This window comes from Rhinatrema bivittatum, chromosome 4 (assembly GCF_901001135.1).
Source record: "Rhinatrema bivittatum chromosome 4, aRhiBiv1.1, whole genome shotgun sequence".
In the NCBI taxonomy this organism is placed as follows: domain Eukaryota; kingdom Metazoa; phylum Chordata; class Amphibia; order Gymnophiona; family Rhinatrematidae; genus Rhinatrema; species Rhinatrema bivittatum.
Window position 1 is genome coordinate 136,727,023 of NC_042618.1, and position 13,072 is coordinate 136,740,094.

The 13,072-nt window shown below is 41.9% G+C and overlaps 1 protein-coding gene across 9 annotated transcripts in view; it reads right to left on the reverse strand.

Moving 5' to 3' along the window:
- FUT8 (fucosyltransferase 8) overlaps positions 1-13,072 on the reverse strand; it is a 543,593-nt gene that overhangs the window by 166,676 nt on the left and 363,845 nt on the right. For all 9 annotated transcript variants that reach the window (XM_029598885.1, XM_029598887.1, XM_029598881.1 and 6 more), the window contains one exon: positions 5,931-6,045. In XM_029598885.1, coding sequence (XP_029454745.1) covers positions 5,931-6,045 — 115 coding nt within the window. The remainder of the gene's footprint in view (positions 1-5,930; positions 6,046-13,072) is intronic.

Below are 13,072 nucleotides of genomic sequence, written 5' to 3' on the forward strand. Positions count from 1 at the left end.
AATAGAAGTAAAGTTATTTTCCTAAATTAATTTATTTGGGTAGCATAATGTTTAGGAATATTATACTGAAACTAGGAGAAACCCAAAAAACCTTTATGGCCAAATTATTATCTTTATTGCAACCATATGTCTTTCACTGAAGACTAACAGAATTGCAACTTTAGGAGACATCCAGAATGGGGGAGGGGAGGAGCAAGACTGGATGGGTTGGGGACGAGAAGGTATCCCTCCCTCGGCTCCTGTGCTGCTCCCCCTTATACCCCTACATGCTCTGCTTCCCTATCCTCAATACTTTTTCTCCTTTCTAACGCCTATCCCATCCTCAAATACACATCCACCCATAACGCCAATCCTATCTCTCTAACACACACATATACTTAGTTCATCTCCTTTCAACCTTCTCTTAGCCAGCAAGTCAATCCCTAACTCTTCCCTCTCTCTCCCCCAGTCCTTCCTTAGCTGATCCCTAATATCACTCCCAACCAATTTCCTCTCATACTCTCCCAAATACTGCTGACAACCTTCTTCAATACCTCTGATGCATTCTCCTTTTATCTGGCACTCATGACTGTGCAGTTCCAAGACACCATTCCCATGGCCCCACTCGATCCCTGAAACACAATACGGCTAGTGCTGATGCCCTTACCACAGCCTCAACACCAAATTACCTTCCCCTACCCACTGCTGCCACACCTGAGGAGGCCTGGTTCTGTTTATGCTTGATGCTGGCTAGTTTGTTAAATCCTATCGCCCTGATTTTTAAAAGCATTTACGCTCTTAAAATTGGGTTTTACATGTGTAAATGCACTCTACTCGAATAAGTGGGCTTTTGAAAACTGCTACAATATAAGCCAATGAATTGTCCATAGGATTTACTTGCTTAAGTACAATTTACTTGAGTAAATGGCTTTTGAAACTTGCTACAGTAGTATGTTAGATTTATGCGTGTAACTCCTTTAAAAATTACCTCCTTTGTTTGCTAGCACATATTTGTTTGGAATCTTTTACTAGTGTTTTATTATTTAATTTTTGAGTTTTTCAAGAGATTTCAAGAAGGGGCTTCAATCTAAAGGAGTTTTTTTTTAATTCCCTCCCTCCTCACCACCCATCATCCACCCACCCCTGGGGTCTTCTCTTTCTAAACAGTTTTTACAAGGTCAGAGGCTTATTATAATCTATTTAATTTGATTGAGCACCATTTGATACATTGCTATCCAATATTCTAATACTGTCCACTCAGCATACTATCTGGAGGCTTAAGTCTTGTCCAATAAGCTTTCAGTTGTGTACAATTAAAAAAAAAAAAAAAAAGGAGTTGACTCATCTGAAAGATAAACTAGGTTTAACACCCCCCCCCAACTGTGCTGCATCCAGATTATCTGCCTCAATCAGAGAAGGTTAGGATGCCCGGGAATAAATGGGTTTACAGTGCGCTCTGGTAGGATTAGACTTGTAGACCAGAGTCACTCACTCTCCCCAACTGTGCAGCATCCAAGATATCTGCCCCTAGAGAGGAGTCGGAAACCCAGGAATAAATGGATTACAGTGGGCTCTGGAAGGGAACCTGTGATAAAGAAATACGGCCAATGATACCCTTACAGACTGCCTTTTCTGTATTAGTAAATGAAGATGCTGCAGTAATGGAAAATGAAGTGGTATCTAAAAGGAAAGAAGGCAGACAATAGTTAAATGACTTCCGGGATTCTTAGTCGATAGAAATACAACCCAGACAGTCAATGCAAAAAAAGAAGGTAAGGACTCAAAAATTGATATCATCCATTTAGGGGCCAATGTCCTTGCTAGAAACAACATCCAAGTAGTACAGATAGATTTCCAGACTCTGGGAAAGCAGACTGGGCACACAGTAAAAACTGTTGTCTTTTCAGAAGTGTTACACGTTCATAGAAAGAGGAAAGCAAGGCTAACCCATATAGACAACCTCAGTACATTGCTCAAAATCTGGTGTAAGTAAAACGATTTTGGTTATATTGGGGACTGGGGCCTTGTTTACAATAGTAAAGACGGCCTACATCTGTCTATGGCAGGAAAATGGATCCTAAGTAAGAAATTCAGATCATGTGTCCTAAGGCGATTAAACCAGAGGATGGGTATTGGCAGAAGGAAGTTGGAATGTCACCACCAGCCATTACAGAAAGTGAGTGGAGAAATAAAGAAAAATAATCTGATCAAGAGTCCACTTTCAATCAGAAGGGTGACCAAAAAGAACAGCAAGACAAACAAGAAAAGTTGGAAAGCTAGGAGCACAGATGCTCATGTCTGTGCAATAAAATTCCCTAATGTTAGAGGGATACCTTCTCGTCCCCAACCCATCCAGTCTTGCTCCTCCCCTCCCCCATTCTGGATGTCTCCTAAAGTTGCAATTCTGTTAGTCTTCAGTGAAAGACATATGGTTGCAATAAAGATAATAATTTGGCCATAAAGGTTTTTTGGGTTTCTCCTAGTTTCAGTATAATATTCCTAAACATTATGCTACCCAAATAAATTAATTTAGGAAAATAACTTTACTTCTATTCACTCCCCAGATAGCTATCTGAATGTGGCTGTAAAACAGAATCTGAAGATTCCCAAGTTGTATTGGACTTGGATATTTTTGCTTCAAAGAGTTTCATAAATGGGATACATCTGCACCTGTTTTGAAGTAGGTCCAAATGGACTCATGGGAAATATGATTGGTGACTGGACAATCCCCTGACTTAATCCTGTCCCCTTTTTTTGCCATGGCTAACACAGCAGTAGTATTTTTAGTTGCAGTGAGGGGAGAGCGGCAATGTTCAGCAATGCTTCATACACAGGAAAACAGCTGTTTAGCTGCATAAAAAGCTTTGAAAATTGCCCTTTTTATGTCTGAGATGGTTTAAGCTAGTCCTTACTTTTTAGTTCATTTTGCTAGAGATGTGAATCGTGTGCCAGATCGTCTTAACGATCAGGTTCGGCTGTAGGGGAGGGGGGGGGGGAATCTGATCGTTAAGATATGTGAATTGGAATCGTTTCCGATTCCAATTCACATCGCTAATTTTTTTTAGGGAGGCCCACGCTGCTAAAAAAAAAACCCCACCCGACCCTTTAAATCGACCCCCACCCTCCCGACCCCCCCAAAACCTTTTAACATTACCTGGTGGTCCAGGGGGGCCTCGGGGGACGATTTCCCGTTCCCAGGCATCAGCTGCGCTAAAATAAAATGGCGCCGATGCCCCTCTGCCCTTACCATGTGACAGGGTATCCGTGCCATTGGCCGGCCCCTGTCACATGGTAGGAGCACTGGATGGCCGGCGCCATCTTTAAAGATGGCGCCGGCCATCTTTACTCATCAGCCCCTATTATACTATACTCTATAATAGGCACTGATGAGTAAAGATGGCCGGCGCCATCTTTAAAGATGGCGCCGGATATCCAGTGCCATCTTTAAAGATGGCGCCGGCCAACCAGTGCTCCTACTATGTGACAGGGGCCGGCCAATGGCACGGATACCCTGTCACATGGTAAGGGCAGAGGGGCATCGGCGCCATTTTATTTTAGCGCAGCTGATGCCTGGGAACGGGAAATTGTCCCCCGAGGCCCCCCTGGACCACCAGGTAATGTTAAAAGGTTTTGGGGGGGTCGGGAGGGTGGGGGAGGCTAAGGGGGGTCGATTTAAAGGGTCGGGTGGGTTTTTGTTTTATCAGGCCATCGGCGCCATTTTAATTAGTGTCAGCCAAAATGGCGCCGATGGCCCGAGAGCGGGAGATCGCGCCGGGACCCCCCCCCATTGGACCACCAGGTAATTTAACATTTTGGGGGGGGTTGGGAGGGTGGGGGAGGGTAAGGAATTGGTTTTAAAGGGTCGGGGTGAGTTTAGGGGTTGTTTTGGTGTGCCGGTTTTCCCACCCTCCCCCAAATAATTCCCGTGCCCTATTTAACGATTTAGGATGATTTATGACGATAAATCGGTGGCATTTGTATTGTATCATGCACTCTGACGATTTAGGATGATTTTAAAATTATCTGACGATAATTTTAATCGTTCAAAAACGATTCACATCCCTACATTTTGCTAATGCAGCAACCTTTGGCTTTTTGCACTGGTTCATGTTTGAAGCTTACATCTTATTAGTTTTTGATACTGAAAAGCTAACCTTGGAAGGGCTGTGAATATTTCTTTGTGTGAGTCATCCTGCAATATGCAGTGGTTGTAGGTCTTCGGGTTTCTAGCTCTAGATTGTTTAATACTCTGAGTGGTACACACGCCATGGTTTTCCTCTCTTTGTATTGTGGGTTTCCCCTAAGTGGTTTGAGTGAGGGTGCAATGTTGCTGGAGATGATTTTTGGCTAATAGGCTTTCTGTTTGAAGGATTCAGTTTGAACTTTGAGGTGCTTATCCCAGTAAATAAAGTGGTACCAATCACAAATTGTAACTGGTGTATTTGTAATTATCATATGATGTATAAAGCAACTAAACGTTCTAAACTGAAAGTTTGAGAGGTGACTTCAGATAAACTTTCCTATATGATGTCATTTCCTGATGCCGATTTTCCTCTTGAAACATGTGTCAGATATTTCTTGAATGATTATCCTCAATTACAGCTACTCCATTGCCTGTCCTCAAAGTAACCAGTTCCTGGGTGAAGTCTCTTTTCCATTTTAACATTTTCTAATATGTTAGTGACACTCTTAAAGGATGTTTACTCACGTTTTGCACTTATGCATAAAGCTTTTAAAAACAATTTTTTTTTAACATATCCACAGGGAGATTTATTATCAAAGGCATTACCACAGGCAAAACAATGCTTTACCTTACCTGTAGAAATGCCCGTTTACAAAACTGTTCGCCCAATATGCAGGTAAACTTACATGCATATGATCTGTTTGCATATAGGCTTACCTGGACTAAGTTAGAGAGGGATTTGCATTTACGCACATATAGATAGAGTTTGAAAGCGCTGCTCGTGCAAGAACAGCCCCATACACACGTATGTGGGCCACATGTGAGCAAAATAAATGTTAAGAAGCTGAGAAGTACACGCATATCATACCTGTGTGTGCATCAAGATTAAGGAGGCAAAAAAGGGGCAGGGTATGGGCATTCTGGAGAGGGTCCAAGACTTACAAGTGTACCCCCAAATTTTGGGGAGTGAGAGAGAGAGAGAAAAATTCTGTTATAGAGACAATCTGACACTCTATATATCTGCCCCGTAAGAGGGGCACTTTCAACTCAGGGTAGGTTTTGGGAGGGGGGAGGGGGTTACTAGGGTCTACAGACTCTTGCGCCCTAGGCAGACCAATGTAACACTGCCCCACCCCCCAACCCCACCCTGAGTTGAAAGTGCCCCTCTTACAGTGGGAGATATATAGTGTGTCATATTGTCGCTCTCCCTCTCCCCCATGGTCACTTGGGCGAGTACGCGCATAAAGGCTGCACACATTTGTGTGGCAGGAATATTTTAAATGTACTTGCACACACAATATAAAATTAAGCATATCTTTGCTTGCATGCCCGATATGTGCATTTATGGGTGTATGCATGCTCCTTTAAAATTGACCTGATGGGGTACTTTTCAAAAGGATTTACGCGCAGAAATGTAACTACTATTGTAGCAATTTTCAAAAGCCATTTACTTGAGTAAAATGCATTTACTCGAGTAAAACCCAGTTTCTAAAGTATGCACGTACAATTTCCTGCTTTGAAAATTGGTGTAACTTATGTGTGTTTTTCCCACCTAATTTAGGCTGTTTGACAGTTACCTCCTCAGTTTCGAACCTATAATGAAAACGATGTCTAAACAAACATGTCCCCATTTTACTTTACCAATGTTATAAATGATTTACTTTATAGTACTACTTAGCTTTGAGATTACATAACAGATTTTTTTTAGCTATTATTCTTTGTTACAATTTTTTTTTTTTACAAATAAGGCTTTTCCTTCGATTCTTACCTGAACATATGTTATTCTCCTCTGTACCAGCTCTGTCAGATCTTTGGCCTCTTTTTCACGCCAATCACCGGTTCCATCTATTTGACTGAGGTAGTACAGATCTGTCATTACTGACCTATAAAAAAAACAATATTAGACACCTTTTTGAATGGAATATGAAATCAAAGGCTCCAGTAGAGCAAGAAAAGAGTCAACTAGAACACATTGTACTATTTAAAGTAGATGAGAAGTCAAATAGTTAGCCTAATTTTTCCTTTTAGTCTTCATTTCAGGGGCAAAGTCCTAATATCCTAACATCCTACTTAAGGTAATTTATGTGACCATCAACACTCCTCTGTACTCTCATCAGGTCATCCTTTCATAATACTGGCCTCTTTCCCCACCCCTCATCCTCTGCTTAAAAATCAATACACACACAGAGAAGTGTAACAACCCACTGGGGTTCATTACCAACAGCGTCCTTAGTTTAACTTCGTTAGCTAGGGAAAAAGAGGTGGAGATTGTGGGGAGGTACCATTTGGCACATCCCCTCCCTTTGAGGGAGTAGGGATGGCTGACCCCTGATAATGAAACAGAAGCAGCTTGCAGCAGTGAAATGGGGAGCAGTGCTTTTGAGTTGAGGCGTTCGGAGGAAGTGCTGGAGGCTTTTTCCTTCACGGGATTTTGCACCTCCTGTCTGGTGTCCCTGAGAAAGGTCAAGAAGCTGCCCTTTCACTCTACTCACTGGCTGGCTAGGTTTGCATCCAAGGTTGTTTCTGGGATTTTTGCATGCTCTTGGTAAAAAGTCTTGTGAGACTACTGGGTGTCAACTAGAGAGAGGTCATGGGAAACCTTTTTCTGGGGGACCCAGGATAAGGAAGATCTCCCCTCTGCAAGATCCTGGAGGCCAGAAGTGTGGTGGTGACCTGCTGCAAGAACTTCTGCTGTTTGGATTCAGTTTTCTGGGAAAATAATTTTGGTTAGAAGACCCAGGAGGAAGAGTTTTCCTGCCCCCTTCCTACCTTGCCAGAAAGAGCATCGAGAGCTGTGGGTTCCTGAGTGGACCCTACCATCTAAGGATTTGAGAGCACGATATTTAGAGAACTGTGAAGACTCCCACTTGCAGTCTTTACTCCTGTGGAGAGAGGAACCTGGGAGTCTCTGTGCATAGACTGTGTTACTATTTTTTTTTTTTTAAACAACTTGGAGGAGTTTTTTCCTGCCCATTTGGGAACCTCATTTTATCCATGCCCTGGAGGCTGTGTGTGTCCCCTGCTCTGGTAATAAGAGACCCTTGCACAGATAGATTAAGGACTGTAAGTTGAAACGATCAATTGTGGCACTCAGAACTGTTTGGACTGTGCCATTTGATTCACCTTCAGTAACAGTTTACTTTTTGGACACTCCAATCTGAGTCTCCTGCGTGTTACTGGAACCTACAGCACTCACAGTAGGTAAAAGATTTATACTTCTCCAAGAAAAAAGAACTACAGTATCACCCGTCACTCTGGGTCTTGAAGGAGGAATTCCTTCCCCACCAGCATAAAACCTCAGGTCCTGGGGGAAAGAGACTTGTGTGAGAGCTAGCATGTGTGGATCCAGCCCCAAGAAGTACAAATTCTTTTATGAATACGTTGGCAGCTACCTCAAAACAGGGTTACAGAAGTAACTACAGTGACATCTCTTTCTATAATGTAGGGCCTCAATATTACAGAGTAAATGTGATTAAATAAATACATTTACCAGTTGGTGGCAAATAACTGTCCCTAAATCATAAGCATATTTCTAACACAGAAGAATTTTACTGAAACTTAAATCAGTATTTTTATAAATATTTTTTTGGTTTTTATTTTCAGACCTTAAAATTTTAACTTTCATAAAAGAACAAATACAAAATTAAAAGAAAAATACCAAATAAAAAACAAACAAACCCCATAAAATAAGCCAAGAAAACAATGTGCTTTTGTTAAAACAGTCCATTATGTGGATGGATGCAAGCGAGCGGAGGAGACAACAGCAAATAGAAACCTTTATTAGAAAAAGAAAAAAAAAAGAATCCATACTTAAAGCTGTAAAATATTTAATCCATAAATTCTGAAATTATTTTCCCAGTGGTTGTAAATAAGTAAATAAAGGAGATAAAACACCCCCTAAGGGATATCACTGATTAGATGCCAATGGGAAGAAAATCTGCTCCATTTCCTCTCTCTGTTAAGATGATTCAAACCAGTTAAATAAAAATTATGACCCCAATAATATTTTGTGGTCATTGGTGTCAAAGGCAACTGTTAACTCAAATAGAACAAATAATGAGTCATTGCTTTTAGCCAGCTTTCTGCACAGGCCATCATGCAAGCTACAAAGGTAGTTTCCTACTATAACTGGTTAAAAAACCTGATTGAAAGGGGTCCAAGAGAATATCATCATTTAAAAATTCTAGTAAGTGAGTGACCACAATGCATTCAATAATTTTCCTTAAAAATGGAAAGTTAGGAAGAGGTCTGACATTTTCTCTGTTATCACAACTTAGGGAGGCTTTCTTAATAAGAGGATGTACCATAACTGTTTTTAGATGAGAAGGCAGGAAGGAATTTATTAAGTGAGTCCTGCAAACCATTCCTAGCCAAGTTTAAGAGCTAGGAGGGATCTAAAGGCGAAGTGATTGTTTTCATGCTCCCTAAGATCAGATTCACTTTATTGCCAACTATTTTCTGTAAAAGACTGAAAAATTGACTGGGCTCTAGCTATGTGACTAAGAAATCTATATTTTTGTGAATTTGGCTACTCTGCAAAACGTTCTGCGTTCTTAAAACTTTTCATACTCCAATCCAGGGGAAGGTTGCTATAATAAATCATTAATTATTTGAAACAGCTGTTTTGGGTGGTTATATGTTTAAGCAAGACAGAAAAATAGTGTGTGTGTAAGATTCTCTGCAAATTTCCAATATGCATGTACTATAGTTGCCACGTGGAAAAATATGTACGGAAAAAGAGCGTTTTGGGGTCGGGTTGGGAGCTACATGCACATTTACATATTTTATAAATGGACTATATACATACATCATCAAACATGCACGCATGCTTTTACACCTGCTAATCCAGTCACAGAAATTAAATCTGACTTCTCTGATCTCCAGAGTTTCTGAGTGGGTGGTTGGGAGCAAGTGATAGAAGGTGTAGGTGAACTGGTGCTTTGACAATGACCCAGGTGCTAGGGCCTTATTCCTATTCCATAAGTATGTTCATATGCAAGATACACGCATACATCTGCCAACTTTATAAAATACCTGCCTCTGTGCATAAACTGAGGGTTATTTCACATGTTACAATTATTAAATGCGTAAACTATTTTTGCAAATTTTTATAAAATAGGTGTACATAATATACAGATCCCTGAATTTAAAAAAGTGTGCATGTACTGAAACACTCGTGTGTACTTTCAGGGTAATGATACGCGGTTCCTGCTGCAATGTATATAAAATGCAGGCATAAATTTAGGCTCACCTACTTATGCCTGCATGTGCTGAGTTATGCACACTATTGAAAATGACCTCCATATTTTTAAACAGTCTCTATAGTACTGTTTATCAACCTCATTTTTTATTTCCTCCAACATCTCTCTAGGCATTAACCTGTTAATTTCATTATTCTGAAGTCGTCAGAAAATCATTGGGCAGTTTAAGTCATATGAAATGGAAAAAAAAAACTGGGGCTATTTGATTAATAGCACTTTCTAACACATTACACCAGCCTTAATAATGGATTCAACAGACTCACGTTGTACTTTAGCTGAGAAGTTGCCCAAGGCAACTCAATAAGCTCACAAGGGTCATCTTACTCTTAGAACGCATGTTTCTCATTTCCACCTTACCCTTAGGATTTGAGAAAGCAGAATTCAATTTAAAACAGATCATGGTGTGATCAGACCAAGATACATGTGTTAGCTTTAACTCCATTATCTCAAGTACAGCCTTGTGCTTTTGCACAGGAATTCTTCTGCATTCACATTGTTCTGTGCTCACAGCCTTCTAATATATACTGCTGTCCTGTTTATAAAGAAGTATGGTGGCTGTGCTGGTCCACAAATGCCTGGAAATAAAGGTTAACAAAACCATATGACTCAAAGATATTCCAATAAAAGTATGAATGGGAAAAGGGTGAGGGGATTAGAGATGATCAGAAGACAACAGGCAACATAACTGTATTGCCCATAATAAGCTAAGAAACATAGGTGTTTGTTGAGTCCTTTCTTGTCAGTTCTGAAGTGTCAGATCATTTTAACTTCAAAAAGCATCAGATACTTCAGAATTGAGAAGAAAGGATTCAAAGACCTAGGCCTAGATTTACCAATGTCACAGGGCTCCCTGAATCGCGAGCTAACGGGAAGCGGGGGGCAGGCCTGCAAAAGCCGGCAGGGATCGCACCTCTGCGGTGTGATCGCTGCCGGCTTTCGCACCCAATAGCGCCATCATAAAAGGTGGTGCTATTGGGCGTGAAATGGGCAGCGAAAAGGGTTCTTACTTTTTCGCTGTCCGTGATGTCCTCGCAGCGTCGGCCCCGACTCCTCCTCTTCCGGGGCAGACACTGCCCCGACTCCGCCCCTTTTTTTACTATCGCACACGAAAAGTCCCTTTTCGTGTGCGCTAGCTTTAGTAAATAACCCCCCTAGTTTTTAAACTTAATATGAGCCACAAAATTATACTACCTATCTCTTATCTAAGCGCCCACCCCATTCCCCCTCCCACTATTAAGAGAATGCCTTTTATGATTCACTTATATTTTGTGAAATATGTAATCTTTTACTTTTTCTATTCTGGCCTAAGAGAGTACTAGATCCCCAAAACAAGTTAAGAAATGCATTAAGTTAGTCCAATAAAATATATCACCTTATATATTTTTTGTTTCTATTTGTTAATGCTTGTGCCTGCTTATAAAGCAGTGTGAAGAAATGACAACCTGTGGGCCAAAACTGGCCATGGGATGCAGATTTTCCAACCCAGAGAAATCCCATGCATTTTGGTCAATGGAACCTACTCCACCCACTCCACCCTTACCACCTCTCTGGGCCTCTTTCCTATTGGCTCCATAATCTTACTTCTATTTTTAAAATTGCCATGCACATGGAACTCAGGCTCGCAACAACTAAAAAGAAAGATCAGCTGATCTTGGGGACAGCCACTCTAGAGGAAGGAAAGTTAGTAAGTGCAACTTTTACCTGTGTAGGCAGTTGGTGTAGGAGGTGATATGAGATGAGGCAATGCAGCACCAGCATCCTGTCCTGTCTGATTTTGCCCCTTAAAGGTGCAGGTGTTCATAGGCCAATGGCATTGGAATAGTCACTGGACTATGATCTCTGTAACTTTAAGGAGGTGAACTCCAACAGAAGATGGCACTGCTCAGTCGCAGTAGCAGCCAATGCATACTGCCAGAAGGAAGATGCAGGGTGCAATGAATGTGGTGGTCGGCACAGTCTGCGAGTCAAGATGGGGCCAGACATTGGTGCTGAGGCAGTTGATATATGAGGTACAGTGGCTGGAGTCAGTGTCCATGCTCAGAGTATGGCTTTGGCCACTTGTTTTTTTATGAGTAACTATTTTAAGATTGTGTGAATGAAGTTCACCATTGTTCCCCCTGCACCTGCTCCCCAACATTGCATAGTCTGAGAAATTATGGGCCGGAATTTAATAGTTATGCGCGGGCGAAGATTTGTGCGCGCAACCCAGCGTGCACAAATCTACGCCCAATTTTATAACATGCACGCACAGCTGCACACATGTTATAAAATCCGGGGTCGGCACACGCAAGGGGGTGCACACTTGTGTACCTTGCGCATGCCAAGCCCTAGGGGAGCTCCGATGGCTTTCCCCGTTCCCTCCGTTCCCCCCCACTTTCCCCTCCCTTTCCCTATCTAATCCGCCCCCCCCAGCCCTACCTATTTCCCCCCCACCTTTATAAATTGCACTTGCCTCCTACGGCCGGCCCGTGATTCCGGGCACAGCGGCAAATGGCCGCTGTGCCTGGAGGCTCCAGCCACACCCTGCCCCGCCCCTTTTTTCGAGCCCCGGGACATATGTGCATCCCGGGGCTTTACACACACCGCCAGGCCTTTTGAAAATAGGTCCGGCGCCCGTAAATCCACCTGGATTTACATGCGTAGGCTTTGAAAATCTGCCCCTATATGCGCATGTGAAATATACTCATCAATACTAGAGTTAGCTGTAGAACTAATCCAATGAGGCAGCCCCTACCATCTCTTTACTATATCCTAGGGAAACTTAAGACACTCTAACCTGGTCAAACAGCAACCCCTGTGCTAGTGTGTACTGATCCAAAAAGGGCTAAGAGCAGAGATCATGTATTGTGTATTTCTATCAGAAGTGTGGTGAGGAAGAGGCTTCTACAGTTAGTGGTGAAGTTGCCTTTTCAGGGCATGTCATTTGACTGCCTACAATGCACAGCCTCCATCAATCAGCTTCATAGACTTCACTGCCATCACCATCACAAGTGACTCAACAGATTCAGATTCATCTGGAGCTCTAAGGGGGGAACCCTACCTTCAGTGTGCCTGGCATAGGAGAGAGAACCAATAATGTGGCCTATTTTAAAAGAAGCTTGATCACCCTTCTTGTAAAGTGTCTGGATGTTATGCTGCCAGTTTGTAGCAGTAGATAATAACTATCTTGCATTGTTATGCATATGTATAACAGAAATTTGTATCCCAGGTCATGACTGGTTGGGTCTAGATGGGTATCAGCGGGTTCTCTGGTCTTGCTCTGCTAGACCAGATCACAATACTCAAGTTACCACTGCAAAGCATCAACTCATATGTTGAGAGTCTATTCAAAGCTACTGGTTATTGCCTACTGTCTTTCTGGGCTACAACCTAGCCATATCTATATGCCATACCACATTCTTCCAAAAGAAATACCAAGCAGATATGAAATAGCAGACTTCTATAGATTGGCAGATGAAATTTAATGTGGACAAGTGCAAAGTGATGCATATAGGGAAAAATAACTCTTGCTGTAGTTACACAATGTTAGGTTCTAACTTAGGAGCTACCACCCAGGAAAAAGATCTAGGCGTCATAGTAGATAATACATTGAAATCGTTGGCACAGTGTGCTGTGGCAATCAAAATGTTAGGAATTATTAGGAAGGAAA